At 47.0% G+C, this 20,439-nt stretch overlaps 1 protein-coding gene across 1 annotated transcript; it reads left to right on the top strand.

The window, feature by feature from the left end:
- The first annotated feature begins 10,968 nt into the window (after positions 1–10,968).
- On the top strand, positions 10,969–17,117 carry SPATA19 (spermatogenesis associated 19). The gene is made up of 7 exons (XM_027092947.1): positions 10,969–11,277; positions 11,446–11,502; positions 11,994–12,086; positions 12,264–12,355; positions 15,327–15,404; positions 15,686–15,761; positions 16,952–17,117. Exons 1-6 carry the CDS (start codon positions 11,200–11,202, stop codon positions 15,750–15,752), a joined length of 465 nt encoding a protein of 154 aa, XP_026948748.1. The 5' UTR covers positions 10,969–11,199; the 3' UTR covers positions 15,753–15,761; positions 16,952–17,117.
- Positions 17,118–20,439: the final 3,322 nt, after the last annotated feature.

The raw sequence follows: 20,439 nt of genomic DNA on the forward strand, positions 1-20,439 counted from the left end.
CTTTGGAACTAAGGTCTCTGGACCAGAAGGGCATAAGATCATGGGGACAGGAAGAAAAAACTTTGCTGGTGGGTCACTAGGGGTAATAGTGAATGGTGCCACTGCCGTTTCCACCCCTTGATTCCTAGACCCCTGAACCCTGATTATGGGAGGAGTAACAATACACTGGATATTGGTGTAGGACGTGTACCGTTTCTTGGAGAACATTGTCCCAGCTCTGCAAGGTGTTGCCACATTGATGGTGCTGTAGTTGAGTCTCCAAAAGGCCGTTCCGCTGTTCTAGCAAGTCAGCTGCTACGGGATGGAAGGGAGTGTGGTGAGATGAGTGCTAGAATAGGCCATGGCTGCACTGCAACTGCCGTAAGGTCCCTCGATCAGAAGCAGTGCTGCGTAGAGCACCGTGAGAGTAGATAAGGCATCCTGTAAGTTCACTGATGGTACTTTGGCAGAAGCATTGTGTGGAGGGACGGCAAATCCACGACCAGAGTGAGTGTCTATTCCAGTAAGAACGAAATATTGTTCCTTACATAATGGATGTAGGTCAGTGTAAGCAACCTGCTGTCTGGTAGCTGGCTGGTCACCCCAGGGAATGGCACAATGGCAGGGACTCAGTATTGGTTTCTGCTGCTAGTAGACTGGGCACTCAGCAGTGGCTGTAGCCAGGTTGGCCTTGACGAGTTAAGTCCATGTTGCTGAGCCCATGTGTCACCTCCATCCCTGCCACCACAGCCCCTTTGTTCATGAGTCCATTGGGCGATGACAGGGGTGGCTGAGAAAAGAGGCTGCCTGGGAGCCACAGGACGGGTCATCTTGTCCTCTTGATTAATAAAATCCTCCTCCACTGAGGTCACCCTTTGGTGAGCAGTCACATAGGACACAAATGTCTTCATGTGTTTTGCCCATTCCGAGAGGTCTATCCGTATACCTCTTCCCCAGACCTCCTTGTCACCAGTTTTCCAATTATGTTCCTTCCAGGTCCCTGACCAGCCAAACCATTGCCCCCAGCCCATGAATTAGTATACAACTGCAGGTCTGGCCACTCGTCCTTCCAAGCAAAGTGCACGACCAGGTGCAGTGCTCCAAGTTCTCCTGCTGGGAGGATCTCCCTTTAGCGTGTTCTCCTGGAGAGGGCTGCAGTGCTGCAGCTGCCCACTTTCAGGTGGTGCCTGTATATCCTGCAGAATCATCTGTGAATCAGACCCGTCTTCTCTCCCTCTGTTGACTGATCATAGGGAGCTCCCCAGGAGGCCATGGGTGCAGACTGGGAGAGAAGGCAACGTGGCAGGAGTGGGGACCACGGACATTTGGGCCACATACTCTTTTGTGCCTTCAGGGCCTGCCTGGGCCTGAATTCAGTGATATCACCTCCATTTACTGACGGGGTGCTGCTGTGCATGCCCAACTTTATGGCCTGGTGGGTCAGACAACACCCAATTCCTGAGGAGCTCAGGTCACGTGGTAACTTGGTGGTCCATGGTTAAGCATTCAGTCTCTACTGGGGCCCAAGAGCAAATCAAAAGCTGTATATCAAAAGGAGAGTAGCTGTCCATAGACGATGGCAGAGCTTTGCTGCCAAATCCTAATGGTTCCCACTGTGACTTACCTGTAGGGGCTGCCAGAGGTTCCGGATAGCCTCCCTATGTGCCACTGGTAGTTCAAGCACCCTTGAACTACTGGGTCACAGGCCTAGTGGCAGAGCTACTTCTGGGGGTTTTCACTAACAGGCATTGGGAAAAAAGTGCTTGCCAGATCGATTTCTACATATCTGGTACAGGGGAATGTGTTAATTTGCTCAAGCAGCGAAACTACATCTGGAACAGCAGCTGAGTTGGAGTCCCCACCTGGTTAAGTTTACAGTAATCCACTGCCAATCTCCAAGGTCCATCTGTCTTCTGCACAGACCGAATAGGCAAGTTGAATGGGGATGTGGTGGGAATCACTGCTCCTGCACCTTTCAGGTCTTTCGGGGTGGCATTGATCTCTGCAGTTCCTCCAGGAATGTGACATTGCTTTTTGTTTACTGTTTTCCTGGGTAGAGGCAGTTCTAATGGCTTCTGCTTGGCCTTTCCTACCATAATAGCGTTCACTCTGCAGGTTAGGGAAGCAGTGTGGGGATTGTTCCAGTTGCTCATTATGTCTATTGTAATTTTGCATTGTGGAAGTAGAGAAATAACCACAGAATGGGTTCAGAGACTCACTGGACCCACTGTGAAATCGACATGAGCTAAAACTCCACTGACCACCTGACCTGCATAAGCCCTGACTCTGACTCAGGGACCACAGTAACTTTTTGGGTCTCCTAGAATTAGTATTAGTTCAGAGTCAGTGTCCAGTAATCCCTGAAAAGTTTAACTTCTTTCCATCCAGGCACAGTCACCCTGGTAAAAGGCTGTAAGTCCCTTCGAGGTGGGGGCAGGAGAAAGGTTAATAGTAGGCGTGTTTCGTAGTGTAGCAGGGTCCTTCCTTAAGGGGATCTGGCCTCTCCCTTATTCAAGGAGTTCTGGGTCTGTACACTGGCTCAAATCACAATTGGTCAAGGGACCATGGCTCTGTTTTTATGATTCAAGTTGACTTCTGTTCACTTGACCTAAAATTCTCCCACTTAAATAGATCAAGCAAGAATTTAGTGGACCGCCCATCTATTTTACATCTGAGGATACCATGAGCAACTAGCCAATACCATAGGTCTCTGTTAGTCAGGCTTTTTATTACTGCTTTCACTCAGCTGCCCATTACAGTAATCATGCCCACCTTGCCTCTGATGATTAAGTGTTGCCACTTGGCCCCGGCTACTCAGGATCCAAGCACCCCATTGCATGTATATCCCCCCAATTCGGTGGCAGCAGTTGCCACTGTAATTTCTGACCTACAGAGAAGTGTGACCTCTGAGCTCTTCGAGGATGCTGGAGCTCCCCTCAGATTTATTCCTCACAGTCATGGTGAAAGGTGTGTCCTCTGGATACCCGAGGGTGGGTGAGCATGCCTTACGTGATAAGTACACTCGAGCATTCCAACCTCCCTAAACCTTTGGATACCTTTCTCTAAAGCACACCAAAGCAATTCTGGCATTTCAAATTCATTGAGTGTAGGTCACCTGCTGGTCCATGTTTCAACCAAACAAACTGTTAGAACGCTTTCTAACTCCTCAAGCTGTAATACTAAATGAGAATCTGCTCAGTGGACCCGCATCGATAAATTGGTCCAGATCTGACTTTAGGTTCCTTCCACCATTATCTTAGACCCTTAATATTCACCCACACACTTTCCCCAGATTTATTTATGTAGAAGTTGGAAAAAATCACATTGTTTTTTTTTTTTTTTGCGGTACACGGGCCTCTCACTGTTGTGGCCTCTCCTGTTGCTGAGCACAGGCTCTGGACACGCAGGCCCAGCGGCCATGACTCACGGGCCCAGCCGCTCCGCGGCATGTGGGACCTTCCCGGACTGGGGCACAAACCTGCGTCTCCTGCATCGGCAGGCGGACTCTCAACCACTGCGCCACCAGGGAAGCCCCACATTGTTCCTTTGGAGTGTAGTGCAGCTCCTTGTGGGACACACTTTGTCCTTCACCTGTTAAGGACTGCTGAGTGCAATTACAAATGTAAAAGCCAATAGGGGTAGTGGGGATGGGTCCTGTGGAGAATCAACAGTGTCTTGCAAGGCAAGTGTCTTGGGTTAGGCCATTACAGTTTCCTGAGGCAAAGCAGGATTAATCTCTTCAAACTTGGTGAAAGGACTGCTTCTGCTGGAAAAGAAGACTCAGCAGAATGTCAGGGTTCAGTATCCCCAGCTTCATCAGGATCTGCCCATATGTCCCCATTCCAGTCTTCAGGATCCCATTACTTCTCAGTCAACACCTTCACGGCACCAGCAGACACCTTGTGAGGCTGGAAACTCAACTTGGGTTGTAATTTCGCCACTTGCAGGGTGAGACTGCGGGTTTGGTTTAAGGTAATCTCAGCACTGTGACAGGAGATAAAGGTTTCCTTCAGGGAAGCTATTGAAACTTTCAGGTCATTTATGCAGTACTTAAACTGGGAATCTGAATCCCTAAGCTCATCCTTTTCTTTCCCCACTTTGTCTACTGTAATTAGGAGCAGCCAGTCAAACTCCTTATACTTGTTACACAGAAATGTTCTAAAGTATCGAATTCAGTCACCTAGAACCTTACCTCTTATAAGTATTGATTAGGAGGATCCAATAGTTATATTATGAATATCTCTATTACCACATCTTGTCATGGAAAATGCTCTCTGGAGAACCAATTCCAGAAACCCCAGAGCCAATTCAGAAAACATCCTTAGAATTCTGTTCTTCCAGAGCTATTCTTGATACTAAAGTTCATATTATTCTGGCTTCTCTAGAGAAACAGTCAATAGGCTAGCTATGTCATCTTTGTACCTATATCATCTATTTACCTGTCTCTCTACCTATGGGACTTATTTTAAGGAATTGACTCATGTGATTGTGGAGGCTGGCAAGTCCAGGGCAGGGCAGGCCCACAGATTGGAAACTCAGGCAGAATTTCTCCATTGCATTCTTGAAGCAGAATTTATTCCCAAAGCAAGCACAAGGGGGAAATAATGAAGATTGCATTAGACATCAGGGAAATAGAAAACCAAAAAATAACAGAGGAAAAAAAATAGGGAAAGACAATGTAAGCAAAAGGTGGTCTTCAAGAAGATTAACAACAATAGTAAACACAAATATTTAGCTAAGATGAGCAGGAAAAAAAGAGAGAAGACACAAATTGCCAAAATCAGAATTGAAAGAGGGAACATCGCCGTTGACCCCACGGTATTAAAGAGGTTCTGTGGGAATACTATGAACAGCTTTGTGCCAACAAAGTAGACAGCTTAGAAAAAATGGATTTATAGCTTCAAAACAATGCCTATTGAAATTCCAACAGTATTTTAAAAAGAAGTAATTGGCAAGCTAATTTGAAATTCTACATGGAAATTCAAAGGACCTAGGATAGCCAGAAAAAAAGAAAGAGAACTTATACTACTTTGTCTGAAAATTTACTATAAAGCTATAATTATCTAGTCAGTGTGGTACTGGTGTAAGGCTAGGCATGTAGGTCAATGGAACAAAATTGAGTTACAGAAATAAACTCTTATGGTCAATTGGATTTCCAGCAAAGCTGCCAAGGCAGTTGAGTGGGAGGAAAGGATAGTCTTCAACAAATGATGCTGGTATAATTATATACTTATATGCAAAATGATATATTCAGATCCTTCCTCATGCTATACACACAAAAAATAGCTCAAAGTGGATCATAGGCCTAAATATAAGAGTTAAAATTATAAAACTTCTGGAAGAAAACATAGGGAAAAAGTCCTCATGACCTTGTAGTTCTTAGATATGACACCAGAAACATACTCCGTCAAAAACGTAGAATTTGATGTTATCAAAAGTAAAAGCTCTTTCCTTTCAAAAAAAGAGAGAAACTATTAAGAAAATGAAAAGAATAGCTACAGATTGGGAGAAAACATTTGTAAATCATATATTTGATAAAAGACTTGCATTCAGAATATATAAAGAACTTAAAACTCAACAAAAAGAAGACAAACCTGATATAAAAAATGGAATAGATATTACACCAACTAAAGTATATGTAGGGACTTCCCTGGTCATCTAGTGGTTAAGACTCTGCACCCCCAGTGCAGGGGACACAGGTTCAATCCCTGGTCGGGGAACTAATATCCCACACGCCGTGTGGTGCGGCCAAAAGATTTTAAAAAAAAAAGTATGCAAATAATAAACACATGAAAAGATTATTGACATTATAAATGATTAGGAAAATACAAATTAAAACCAAATGATATACCTCTTTCCACAACAACTAGAATGGCTATGACTTAAAAAGACAGACAGGGATTTCCCTGGTGGTGCAGTGGGTTAAGAATCTGCCTGCCAATGTAGGGGACACGGGTTTGAGCCCTGGTCTGGGAAGATCCCACATGCCGCAGAGCAACGAAGCCTGTGCACTACAGCTACTGAGCCCAAGTGCCACAACTGCTGAAGCCCGTGCTCCTAGAGCCCGTGCTCCGCAACAAGAGAAGCCACTACAATGAGAAGCCCACGCACTGCAACGAAGAGTAGCCCCCACTCGCTGCAACTAGAGAAAGCCCGCACGCAGCTACAAAGACCAAATGCAGCCAAAGAATAAATAAATTTATAAAATAAAAAGACAATATGAGTGTTATAAAGATACAGAGAAATGCAAACCTTCATACATTGCTGGTGGGAATGTAAAATGTCACAGCCTCTTTTGAAGAAAGCTTGATGTTTCTTAAAAAGTTAAATACACCAAATATTTAGATGTTTAATATTATCCATCTTTTGCAATCTCTTTCCAAAAATATAAGAGAAGGGAACATATTCCAATTCATTCTATGAGGCCAGTATTACCTTGATACCAAACTAGACAAGACCATTACAAGAAAATAAAACTGTAGGCCAATAGCTCTTATAAATCTAGATCTAAAATCCTCAACAAAATACTAGCAAACTGAATCCTGCAACATATAAAAAGAATTATATACAAGTGGAATTATTCCAAGAGTACAAGACTCATTTAACATCTGAAAATCAAAAATTAATATATGATATTAATAGAGTGAAAGACAAAAACCACATGATCATCTCAAATGCAGAAAAAGCATTTGGCAAGATCCAATGCTTTTTGGTGAGAAAAACACTCAAAAGCTAGGAATAGGAAGGAAAAGTCTTCAACTTGATAAAAGGCATCTACAAAGACCCCTCATTTAATGCCATACTTAATGATAAAAGACAATGCTTTTCTCTTAAAATCAGGAGCGAGAAGAGAATATCTACTCTCTCCAGTTTTACTTAACAATGCATAGCTGGGGCAGTTGTGCAAGAAAAAGAAAAGGCATCCAGATTGGAAAGGAAGGAAAATTATCTCTATTCATAGAAGACATGATCTTGTATGTAGAAAATTCTAAGAAAACCACTAAAGACTGTTACAAACAATGATTTAAGCAAAGTTATAAAGTACAAGGTTAATACTTAAAAATCCACTATATTTCTATATAGAAGAAATGCCAAATTCAAAAATGAAATTAAGAAAATTCCATTTACAATAGCATCAAAAAGAGTAAAATGCTTAGGGATAAACGTAATAAATGAAATACAAGACTTGTACATTGAAAACTACAAAACTTCGATGAAAGAAATTAAAGAATATATAAATAAATAGAAAAACACTCCATGTTCTTGGAGTGGAAGATTGTTGTGAAGATGACAGTACTCTCCAATCAATCCACAGATTCAATGCAATCCCTATCAAGATGCCAAGGCTTTTTTTTTCTTTTTGCAAAACTTGACAGTTCTGATCCTAAAATTCATGTGGAAATGCAAGGAACTCACAATAGCCAAAATAATCTTAAAAAAGAGAACAAAGTTGGAGACTCACACTTCTCAATGTCATAACATACTAGAAAGCTATAGTAATCAAGACAGTGTGGCATTGGCATAAGGATAGATACATATATCAATGGAAAGGAGTTGACCGTTCAGAAACAAACCCTTACATTTATAGTTAATTAATTTTTGACAGGGGTACCAACACCGTTCAATGGAGAAAGTACTTCTTTTTTTAACGAATGGTGCTAGGACAACTGGATTCCACATGCAAAAGAATGAGGTTGGACCCCCCCACCTCACATCGTATATAACTGAAAATAGACCATAGACATAAATGTAAAAGCTACAGGTGTTAAACTATTAGAAGAAACAAAGGAATAAATCTTCATGACCATGGGCTAGGCAACAGTTCCTTAGATATGGCACCAAAAGCACAAGCAACAAAAGTAAAAATAGATAAATTGGACTTCATCGTTTTGTGTGATAAATGATGACTTTATTGATCACTTTGTTCTTCAAATGATATCATCAAGAAAGTGAAAAGACAGCCCATAGAATAGGAGAAAATATTTGCTAAGCATGTATCTGATAAGACACTTGTACACAGAATACATAAGGAACTCTTACAACTCAACAATAAAAGACAAATAAGTCAATTGTAAAATGGCAAAGGATTTGAATATACATTTCTCCAAAGAAGATATACAAATGGCCAATAAGCCCATGAAAAGATGCGTGGCATCATTAATCATTAGGGAAATACAAATCAAAACCACAATGGGATACTACTTCATAGTCACTAGAATGTCTCATATCAGAGTGACAGATGCTAACAATGTTGGCAAAGATGTGGAGAAATTGGAACTCTCATGTATTAATGGAGGGAATGTGAAATGATACTGCCATTTAGGAAAGATTTTGACAGTTCCTCAAAAATAGAGTTACCCTGTAGCTCCGATGCATAATGCCATTAATCACTTAAGTGAAAAGTAAACTATTCCTGATTAGCATTATAACTCCAATCATCTGTCTAAACTTTAAAATAGTGACAATAACAAGTGTTGGCAGAAACATGAAGTAACTATTACAGGCAGTAGTTTGTACAACTGCCTTGCAGTACTCTTTTGTTTTTTTAACATTTTGTGAGAATTTGTTTTTATTTTTATTCTTTTTTTTTTTGCGGTACGCGGGCCTCTCACTGTTGCGGCCTCTCCCGTTGCGGAGCACAGGCTCTGGACGCACAGGCTCAGCGGCCATGGCTCACGGGCCCAGCTGCTCCGTGGCATGTGGGATCCTCCCGGACTGGGGCACAAACCCATGTCCCCTACATCGGCAGGTGGACCACCAGGGAAGCCCCTATTTTTATTCTTTAAATATTTTGTTTATTTACTTATTTGGTTGCACCAGGTCTTAGTTGCAGCAGGTCGGCTCCTTAGTTGCAGCTCACTGGCTCCTTAGTTGCGGCAGATGGGCTCCTTAGTTGTGGCATGTGAACTCATAGTTGCGGCATGCATGTGGGATCTAGTTCCCTGACCAGTGATCGAACCTGGACCCTCTGTATTGGGAGTGCAGAGTCTTATCCATTGCGCCAGCAGGGAAGTCCCCAGTACTCTGTTATATACTAGTACTAAATATATGTAAAGCCTATGACCTAGCAACTCTGCTCTTTGTTATGTATATGTACAGAAGATTTAGTGATTATGTCAAGGAAAAGATAGGTAAAAGAATGTTCGTAGCAGCAGTACTTTAAAAAGCGTCAAACTTCTAGATATAACACAGATGTCCATCAGTTGTAAATTTGATAGATAATTTGTGTTATGGTAATACAGTGGGATACTAGGCAAAACACTTATGGTGATAGATGTCAAAATGTTGGTTCCCTTGTGGGTCTGGGGGCCTGTTGGGGTGCTGGAAATGTTCTATGTCTTGATCTGGGTGGTGGTTAAACATGTGTATGTGTGTGCGTGTGTGTATATAAACACACGTATGTGTGTGTGCGCGTGTGTGCACACATGCTTAAAATTTTTCTGAGCTGTGAATGTATTTATATATTTTACTGTATGCATTTCATAACATAGTAATAAAATGTGAGAATAGATTTATGTATGTGTTTCATTTTGGAAACATAAACACAGATGCACAGCCTAGAAACTTATGAAAATCCTTCTGAAGAACAAAGTTGAAGAGACAGGGAAGGAGATGGAACTTCCCTGAGTTTGTCTTTTCATGTAGTTTTAATTTTTGAATAACATTGATGTTTTAAGTATTCAAACAATAAAATTACATCAGTAAGGATGGAAAGAGTTTTTAGGAGATAGTAGCAGAAACAGAGGTGTTGATGAGTAATTTCATCTTTTGGTTTGCAGCTTCCAGTCTCCCTTGGCATTGGTTTGGGGTCATATGACTAATACTGGCCAAAAAGCTTTAAGAAGAAGCCTTTGGGCTGGAACAGAAGAGGTGATTTTATTCGTCCATGTGTTCTCTTCCTTTGTTTGGCAGTCATAGAGGTCACATGCTGACAGCATGGAGCCAGAGGACGGATTCATCCCTGTATCTCTAAGTCACCAAGTGGAGCACAGCTACCCTGAACTTGTGTTTTGAGAGTGAGAGTGAGTCTCGGCTTTCATTTGGGGACTTGTTTGTTGCCTTGGCATAGCCTAGAGAAGATGTAAAGTTGAGATGATTTGTTGAGAGTGAGGAGATATAGTGGCTATTTTAGGGACGTTGGGGAGAGTGAGATAAAGCCTTTCTATACTCTTCAGAAGAATCGGAATAGAACATTTATAGACTGTTAGAGCTGGAAGAAAACTAGAAACATTATGCTTTTCTTTTCATTTTGAAGACAAAGAAACTAGGACCAGAGGGACTAATGATTTTGTCAACATCGCATAACAGGTTAGTGGTGGAGACAGGATTACAACCCTCATTTCTGAGACCTTGAGAATAGTCTCAGGGTTAGGCTACAACTACTTTAGAGAGCAGCTAAACATTTGCTTTAGGATATCGTGAACTTCACTTCCCTGGTGAAGGTTCTAGATGGGAATAGCAGTTTTCTGAGCCCCTGTCAATTGTTTGCCCCCAACTATGAAGTCACAACAGAGCCCCCCTTCCATTTCCACTTAACTATCGTTCCACCTAGGCAGTCCACTGTGGGTGGCTTGGGAAAATCAGGAAATATCTTCACAAGAAATGGCACTTACACTTTTTACCCTTTACCTCTTATTGTTTGGATTATTTTTTGTGATTTGAATCACTTGTGTAAACAAAATAGACACAAAAGTAAAACGTCCTTGTTGAGAGTTGTGCTCCTCCATCTTTGATGTTTTCTGGGCGGACAGGCCCTTTCTCCCCATTTGTAAGAGGAAGAATAAGAAATGCTGTGGCATGGTTTGAACGAATGTCTAGAGGGCCCAGGTTATTTTGTTACAAATGTATTCTTTTGACTATAAAATCTCTTTCTGCTTCAGCAGTGCTCAAGAGTGGGTGACCAGCCATAAGCCTCCCTTACCCTCCATAATTTCTATCTTTGATTCAGTAACTTCCCTCTTGTATCTTTCTCAGGCTCATATCCTGACTGCCCACCTCCCACCTCCATTTCTGAGCTGTGGCCATCACTAATGTGGACACTTCCTCACCTTTCTTTTCTACACTCTGACCCTGGGGATTAAAGGAGGTCATTGTCACATCATCATTGGCCAGCCAATCAGGTGGGCACCTCCCTCCAAGGACCTCCTTGTGCCAGAGGAGTTCTCAGCCTGCTTTAGTGGAAGGAGGGAGCCACGAAGGAGGCCTGGTGTAAGTCCAAAGATGATAATTACAACATGGATTGTGTACATTCTTGCCCGGAAAGGTGCCGGGTTCCCCTTCCCACCGAAAGTCAGTTCGGTAAGTGGGGCTGGTGGTAGCCACGTGGAAAGTGTGTCAGGTATCGTTTCCCCTCTGAGCCCCTGCTGCACTTCTGGAGAGAAGATCTCACAGTGCTAACTGTGGATAATGGAGGAGGGGCTGGGTCTCTCTGTATTCTGAGGGCATCGACTTACCACTTTGTTGCAGGACGTGGAAGTTGTGGAGAGCGAGGCTGTGTCTGTAGTACAGCATTGGTTGAAAAAGGTGAGTGAGATTCCTCTGGGACTCAGGGTACCACAGATTGTAGAGAGCTGACCTCAGTGGGTGCAGGGAGCTGGACTCCCTCCCCCTACAACCAGGAAACCCAAGCTCATTGCCCACCAGCCTGCCTAGAGCCGTGTCTGATTCACCACATGTCCAGAAGGACCCAGGCTGTCCCCTCGCCAGAGATGGGCTGGCGTCACCACCAGCCCCGCCCTGCTTCTCAGGCACACAGGAGGGGAGGGGGTTTCAGATGCGTGGCCCCACTGCAGGGTGTCTCAGGAGGACCTTGGGCCCATGACTTACTGAGTCCCTGGAATTCCACAGGAAGGTAGCAGTAGACGAGCTAATAGCAGGAACTGTGCAATACGGCGTGTTTGTGTGGGCACGCATGTGTGTGTTGTGATGGGGAAGAAGAAACAGGAAAAGGAAGAGGAGGGAGAATTGGGGCCAGATAGAGTGACACTTTCTGAGGGAAATTGCTTGTCTTTCAGACTGAAGAAGAGGCTTCCCAGGACATAAAGGAGAAGATGTCCACCAACTGCCCTCCCACGCATGGCCAAGATGTACATGTGACCAGAGACGAGGTAATGGAACCTTTGAGCCGCCCATCCTGGGGAGGGGGCAAGGGGAGGGAAAGGGGGAGGTGGGTCCTACCGCAAAGGGTCCTGGGCAAGTGGGCAGAGCTTGTCCAGGCTGGGCTCCACCCTGGCCGTGGGGTCCTTGCTGGGCAGTAACCACTGGACTCCACCCGGATTTCCTAGGTGAAGCACCACCTCTCAAAGTCTGGTTTGTTAACAAACCAGAGTCAGGAGGTCCTGGAGGAAAGAACAAGAATCCAGTTCATAAGATGGAGGTAAAGCATCTCATCTGCCCCAAGCTCGGCACGCTGTGGGGAGGGGGAAGCAGAGAAAGCACAAGCCCCCCTTTTGGGATTACTGGCCAACACAAACCCTCGGCCCTCCTTCTCTAGAGACGTTGACTCCTTTGAGTTTTTCAGCCTTACTTTGGGGTCTCTTCTTTTTTTGTCTGCGTTGAATCTTCATTGCGGTGCGCGGGCTTCTCATTTCTCATTGCGGTGGCTTCTCTTGTTGCGGAGCACGGGCTCTAGGCATGGAGGCTTCAGTAGTTGTGGCACCCAGGCTCAGTAGTTACGGCTCGCGGGCTCTAGAGCGCAGGCTCAGTAGTTGTGGCACATGGGTTCAGTTGCTCCGCGGCATGTGGGATCTTCCCAGACCAGGGCTCGAACCCGCGCTGCCAGGGAAGCCCTTACTTTGGGGTCTTAAGGGAATATTTTTGCTATCTTGAAAGCCCAGCTCATTGCTAAATTTTAAAATGACTAGAGGGGTTGGAAAACTGGGCTTGCTTACCATTTCTTAAATGCTTCTGAATAAATTTCAGATTTCTGTTGTTTTTGCACTTGATTTGTCCAGAAGTGGCTGCACTTTAAAGAGACCTACTAGAGAATGGACTTGAGGATGTGGGGAGGGGGAAGGGTAGGCTGTGACAAAGTGAGAGAGTGGCATGGACATATATACACTACCAAATGTAGAATAGATAGCTAGTGGGAAGCAGCCGCATAGCACAGGGAGATCAGCTCGGTGCTTTGTGACCACCTAGAGGGGTGGGATAGGGAGGGTGGGAGGGAGGGAGACGCAAGAGGGAAGAGATATGGGAACATATGTATATGTATAACTGATTCACTTTGTTATAAAGCAGAAACTAACACACCATTGTAAAGCAATTATACTCCAATAAAGATGTTAAAAAAAAAATAGGCTCATAAAGTGCAAAAGCCAAAGCCCTCGTTTGGGAGGAGGTGAGAGGAGGTTTCTCAGCCCTGAGGCTAGAATTCTGTGCTCCACAGTAGCTGCTTTGTCAGCCCCAGCCTGCACAGACCATCTACACCGCCACCACCTTTCCTGGCTCTGAAGAGCAAGACTCCAGGCAGGGGAGCTGGGCCTGGAACCTGGCTCACTGCCTCGGCACACGCTTCCCTGCCTGCTTCTGGGATGGTCTCTTTTCCCAGTAGAGTCATTGTGGGATTCCACTGGGCTTCCCCCCGCTGTGAAGGAGCCCTCTCTCATCTCTGGACTTGACTTCCTTTCTGTGCCCCCATCGCCAGCTTTGCTGTCTCCTATCAAGGAAGATATGTTTCTCAAGAAATTTGTTTTTGCTTCAGGATGTACAGTTTTCCTGTGTTTACCCCTTCCAGTGGCATTAGCATTTTAAAAGAGGATTCAAATGCTCAAGAATTGCATAAGAGGAATGGTCTAATTTCAGGCCTCCCTGGGAAAGGGTTTTTTTGGATGGAAGCCGGCCAAGGTCGCCCAAATCATGAACATTGGTGACTGTCCCCCGTCCACCACCCTGCATGTGGGAGGCTTGTCCTCCCCTGACCTGGCCACGCTACCTGCTCTAGCTGTTGCAGTTCCTTGGTTTGGACAATCTGAACATCATCCTCTGGTATTTTTTAGAGCTTGGCTGTGTAGCGTAAGTAGGTTACAGCTTTGGAGACACGGGACAGAAATCAGTCAATTTTCTGCATACAAGTTCTCCACTCTGGATATTCTGTGGAGATTTTAAACCAATAAACTCAGCCTGCTTCTCCCTCCGATCCACTGATTTTGGCATCCTCCTATTAGTTTCGTTAAGTACGTAGTCAGGGTTGCATACCCCTTTATTAAGCACCACTGAATGCTCATTTATATGGTAGATGTGTACTGGCCACCTGATGTTTGCTAGGGCCTCTGGAAGAGAGAACAACATAAACCAAGTTCCCCATTTGAAAGGATACAAGTGACCTGCATGGAGAAGCATGTGAGCACTGAAGGACATGTTGGGGACACCAGTAGGAGGGCACAGTAGGGGGCCGGGCTGCACAGGTTCTCGGCTTTGCTGCCTAGGCTTCAGAAGGGTTCCTAGCAGGACGTTCACCTGGGCTGACCCGTGTCTGGGCAGGGACTGGACACACAGAAGCCCGAGCCAGGTAGGGCCTTCCACACGGGCAGGAGCCTGGCACCTTGGCCCACCCCGTCCAGCCTCTGTGTCCCCTTCTTCTCGGAGGCATCCCCCTGTCCCCTCAGGCCCTCTGTCCTTTCTTCTCTCTCTCTTTGGGCACTGACCAGCTCCATTTTATATGAGCCATATTCCGGAGCACGTTTGGGCTGCGGGTCCTCATAGGCGGTATCAAAGCTGAATTCACAGGGAAAACCCCAAAGCACCTAGAGCAAGGCATTACCCAGAAGGCACTGTCAAGCATGGGGTGGTCCGGTGGGCACAAGAATGGTGGTCCAGTGGGCAGGCTGCTTTTCCTGGAGTGGAGGGTTTGTGAGGGTTTGTTGGGGTGTGGAGTTGGGAAGGGCATGAAGTGGACTGTGGTGAGGAAGGCAAGTCCAGAACAGTGAAATGAAACAAAAACAGCAGCAAAGAGGAGCCTGCAGCTTCTTTGTGACAGAATGTTCTAGAAGGATCTCTAAATCATAGTGACTGTGGCACAATGCTGATGATAGAGAGCTGGTGACGAAGCTGGAGAGGAATTCAGACTCACTCTGTAACTCTAGCAAAGGCGCATAACCTCTCTGTCTCCTTGACTCTCCTTAGGACCATTTGCTACCTGCCCAGGATCATTGGGGGGCTCAGGGGTACTTGGTTAGTAAAAAGAACGCTTTGTGTTACTGATACAAGGAGGGTGAAGGTGCAGCTCAAAAGCTCATGGTGACAGGGTCAGAGCTATGGTCCCCCGTGGTTCCAACCCTGGAGGTTCCACAGTGACTGGTTAGAAGAGAAGGAACCCGGGAACCCCAACGTCTGATGGTGTTTTGCAGCCGTACCCGTATCTTTCAAGTGCCAAGCGAGGTGAGAAATGATGCCATGCGAGAACGGATAGAGCAGGTGAGACGAAGGTAAGTGTTTGAGAGGAGTTGATTTGTGTCCTAACTGGGGGCAGGTGGGTGGAGCGCTGCTGGCCTCTCCGTGGGTCTCCCTTAGCTCCAGCCCTGGGCCCGGCCAAGCCAGGGGCCCTTCTGGGCTGAGCGCCTCTTCCCGGGACTCAGCTCCTGGGCCAAGGCTCGGGCTGCCGGCCCACCCGGCCCTGTGCGACGGTCTGGGTGTGTGCGTTCGGGGGGGCTCTGCCGCCCTGTGGTCTCCCCACTGCCTCTCCTCTCCTCTCCTCTGTCCCCTGCAGCATATGCCATCTTACGGATGAGGCATCTCAGGAGCTTCACAAGACAAATTCCTACTCAGACTGCTGAGAGCAGCAGGTGAGAGGGCTGACAGGTGAGGGGCCGAGCCGAGAGGACGGCCTCCCTGGGCAGGGAGCCGGCGCACTGGGTGGCGCTTGAGAATACCAGCAAGGGGCCTGCACCTGGGCCACTGGGGGTCGGGGAGCAGGCAGCTGCCTGAGGCTCCTGCCACGCCTCTTAGATTTCCAGAAGGACTTGGAGTCAAGGTCAGGTTTGCGTCTCTGAGTCTTCACTGTGGGGTCGCAGACCAGTGCTTCTCAGTTGTCCACGGGCCCCGGGGTCTCAGGGGCTGGGCGGTCGAGGCTGTGGTGGGACGTGCAGCTCTGGTCTGGGTGTAGCTGCTGCTGGTCTGCTGACCCCTCTCTGAGTCACAGGGTCACACAGCACTGGGGTGGGAGCAAGGGCGCACAGGTTTTGGCCCAGCCCCCGATCAGGGCTGTGACCTTGGCTCGTGTGGCCTCTCGGCCTGCACACGGCACCAGCGGTCATGGCAGCGGCTGTTCGTGCTGCTCTGGAAGGTGGCGTGGTGGCGTGCCAAGGCCAGGAGTTGCCTCTCCAGGAGGTACCTGTCCGGGAAAGGTTGCTGCACCCCTGCCACGCAGTAGAGACCATGCTGATCATCGTGGCGGCTGATGGGGGGGCCACCAGCATGCTTAGAGGAGGGCCGTGGAGGTGTATGCTAGCAGTTATTGAGCGCTTACTGTATGCCAGCTCTGCACAAGACACTTTGCCCAGGTTTCTCATCTGACCCAAATGACTGTAAGAGGAGGGTGTGGTGGTGCAGCTGTACTCACAGTACAGGTTAGGCCACCCTGGGGAGCAGGTGATGGCTTTCTTCCAGCTCCAGCGTGGGCGATTGCTTCATGCCCTGGTGCCTGTTTCCTGACTTCAGGACGTTGCCTTGTGGACCATGGGGTCCAGCACGTGGCAAGCGCCGTGTCAGTGGTTTGCTAACGTCAGCAGGGACGAGGAGTCGGGGGTGCCTGCGGGCACCTCTGTGTTTGAAGGTGCAGAGCCAGGCTCCCGCACCAGCTCTGCCTGACACACCACCCCTCCTCCTCGTGGGTCTTCCCACTCCTGCATCCTGCTCTGTGAATGTCGAGAGCAGCGGGCTTAAGGAGGCATTGCCAGCCCTGCCTGTCAGGCTTCGCACATTTCCGTGATGCGCCCCTGGGCATTTCCCTGCCTCCCAGGTTGATGCCCTTCAGGGTCAAGGAGCTGCCTGTGTCGGAAGGATGTCCAACCCCCCTTGACCTGAGGAGCGACCACACCTGGGCAGAGAGAATCCAGTGGGTGAGCCCTTCCTTGTGACAGTGGCAGCACTGGAGTCTTCTTGCTGAACTGCTGATAAAGAGATGCTCTATTTAACCACCATCCCAGCCTCTGGTGTGAGTGCTTTGCCATCATTCATTCATTGGACCCTGAGCACGTCATGGGCTTGCCTCTGGGGACACAGGCTCTCAGCCTTGCGGGGAGACAGCTGACAGGCCCCTACCATTGTGTGAAGCAGGCTAGCTGGGGCTCCTGGGGTGTTAGGGGCAGGGCTGTGCTGGGGCAGGAGGACTTCCTGGGGAAGGTGTGGCATGTCTATTTCACTCAAGTATTTTATGTTCATTTACTCCTCCTCTAGAGCACTTCCTTTCCTTATGTAGACCCATGTTTCTGACCTACATCCTTTTTCCTCCTGAAGAACTGTTAACATTTCTTGCAAGGCAGGTCTGCTGGCAACAGTTTCCTTTGTCTGAGAAAGTATTTCCATTTCATTCTGAAGGCCAGCTTTGAAGAATACAGAAGTCTAGGGTTTTTTTTTCCCCCCCAACACTTTGAATATTTTGCTCCACTCTCTTCTTGCTGGCATGGTTTCTGAAGGGAAGTTGGATGTGTTTTTATCCTGCTCCTCTGTGGGTAAGGTCCCCCCACCCCAGCTTTCAAGATTTTGTGTGTGTGTGTTTGATTTTCTACAGTTTGAATATACGTTCAGGTGTAGATGTTTTGGTGTTTATCATGCTTGGTGTTCTGAGCTTCCTGGATTTGTTGTTTGGGGTCTGTCATTAATTTTGGAAAATTCTCAACTATTATTACCTCATATATTTTTTCTGTTCTTTTTGTTTCTTTCCTGGTGTTCCCATTACTCAAATGTTACACCTTCTGTAATTGTCCACCAGTTCTTGCATATTCTCTTCCACTTCTTTTCATTCTTTTTTTTTTCTCTTTGCTTTTCCATTTGGAAAATTACTACTGACGTTTCTTAAACCTCACTGACTCTTTCCTTGTCCATGTCTAGTCTGCAGATCAGCCCATCAAAGGCATTCTTCATTTCTATTTCAGTGTTTCTTATTTCTGGCATTTCCTTCTGATTCTTTCTTGGGGTTCCCATCTCTCCACTTATGTTACCCATGTGTTCTTGCATGGTGTCCACCTTTTCCACTAGAGCCCTTAGCCTATTTATCAAGGTTGTTTTAAATTCCCAGTCTGGTAATTCCAACCTCTCTGCCATGTCTGAGTCTGGTTCTGATGCTTGCTCTGTCTCTTCAGAATGTATATTTCACCTTTCATCATACCTTGTAGTTTTTTGCTGAAAGCCAGGTAAGATGAATGAGATAGAGGAACTGAGGTAGACAGGCCTTCAGTGTGAGGTTTTATACTTGTCTGGTTAGGGGTCAGGCTGTGTTTACTCCTTCCAGCAGCTGTGGTGTCAGAGGCTAAAATTTCCTTTCATGTCCTTGCTTTTTGTCTTTGGGTTTCCCTAGAGATTCTTCCTTAAATAGGGCCTGAAGCTTGCAGTTCTTTGAGGTGTAATCCCCTCTTACTTTACAGGAGCTCTATTGATGTGGTGAGGTGTGAGGGGCAGGGAGGGGAGCATCCTGTAATCCTCTAACTTGGTCTTGGTCTCAGTTAACCTGTGCGCCTGGCCTGTGACCTTCACATGTGTTTCTCCTCCAACTCCTACCTCAGGAGGGACGGGAAAGTGGGAGGGGGCTACAGTTGAATATTTTCCTTCCCTCGGCCAGGTAGGCTCTGGCAAAATAGTTTTCCTTGAGAGCAGGCCTTTGTTAAGGAAAACAGAATGCTTAAGACATATTTCAAAATGGCTATTTTCCCCTCCTCTTGCTGGGAGATGGGGGTGGGGGAGGTTTCTCTGATCTTCACTGTGAGAACCTGGTGGGGTTCCTTAGGTCCTTCCTAAGACTGGCCTCCTGGACTTGTTAACTCTCCAGCCTGTCCACACTGAGTTACCAGTAGTCCATCAGCTATAGTTTAAGCCTTGCTCCCTGGCCCTGGTTCCTGGAGGTTCTGCTCTGGTACATTGTGAGTCTCTGTATCCACCTGTCTGTCTCTCCTAGTTTCAGGTCAGCGGTTTGCCCCGTGACCTTAGTTCTCTGATGGATCTGGGAAGAGTTGTTGCTCTTTGGTTTATTCAGCTTTTTCTCTTATTGCGAGGACGGGTGAGGACTTCCAAGCTCTTTACACACAGACCAGAGACTGGAGGTACCGTCTCACATTTACTGAGTGTCTAGTAGAATAACAACCAGTGTTTGGTGACCTCTTAGCACGTACCAGAGACTATAAGCACTTAACCCAAGCAGCCCTCTGGTGTAGGTACTTTTATTATTAGCGAGGAGACCACGTGAGACCACGTAAGACTGCGAGGTGGTTACCTTGACCAGAGTCACTTTGCGATAGAGGAGTGATGGAGCCCAGCCTAGCCTTCTGGCTCCAGGCCCCCCTTCCCAGCCACTTTGTGTGTGGGCCCTGGGCTGGGCTGGGCTGGGGAGCATGCAGTGAACAAAACCCCTGTCCCTGTCCTGGTGGAACTTTTGGGTTGACAGGGGAGACAAGTTTTAGACTACATTAGTCACAATTTTCTCAACTACCATAAAGGAGTACTATGTATAATGGGAACTTGCCCTGATCAGAGAAGAGAACTGAGATTTACTTTCGCTTATTTTAAAATCATCACCTCATTTTGCAGGTGAAGAACTGGAAGTTCAGAGAGGTTAAGTGGCTTTCCTGATGCCACACAACCATTAGATGCATGGCCAGGATTGGAATGCAGGCCGTCTCAGGCCATACCACTGTGCAGTACGTACTGTGCAGTATGCTGGGGTGAGGGGTCGTTCCGGTGGACAGTAGTGGTGGTGGTGGTGACCTTGGCCAGCCTGACACTGTGGAGGGGACGGGGTAGAGGTAGGATGGTTCCTTAGCCCCTGCCCCACTATATCTAGAGGTCAGGAATGCCTGCACTTCCTTCCCATCACTTCCTGTCCCCTCCCAGCTTCCCTCTGCCTGTTCATGTAGCAGAGGAGGGGAGTGAGAAGAGCGGCAGTAGAACTGGCCAGGCAGGAGCTCCAGGACAGGAGGAAAAGCAGCAAGGCTGCTCTGGCTGGACAGGAGCGGAGGGAGAGGGGCACAGAGGAGGGAGCTGAGAGGGGCCCGGGCCAGGCCACGCGGGTGGGCCCTTGCCCCAGCAGAGATGGGAAGCCCAGGAGTGTTACCTGTGGAACCGGGCTGAGGTGCAGGTTGGGGGCGAGGAGCCCGGGAGGGGTCCTCAGGGAGCGAGGGGATGGGCTTGAGACAGGACGGAGGTGACCTGGTGATGGTGGCACCTGCAGAGTAGGGAAGGAGGGATGTGGGGACAGCTGGCGACAGGGGTGCACTGTCCAGGAAGGGTCTCATGGGGTAGGCTCAGTTTGGG

The sequence above is a fragment of the Aethalodelphis obliquidens genome, unplaced genomic scaffold (assembly GCF_003676395.1).
Source record: "Aethalodelphis obliquidens isolate GAN/ISIS:26980383/991018 unplaced genomic scaffold, ASM367639v1 scaffold82, whole genome shotgun sequence".
In the NCBI taxonomy this organism is placed as follows: domain Eukaryota; kingdom Metazoa; phylum Chordata; class Mammalia; order Artiodactyla; family Delphinidae; genus Aethalodelphis; species Aethalodelphis obliquidens.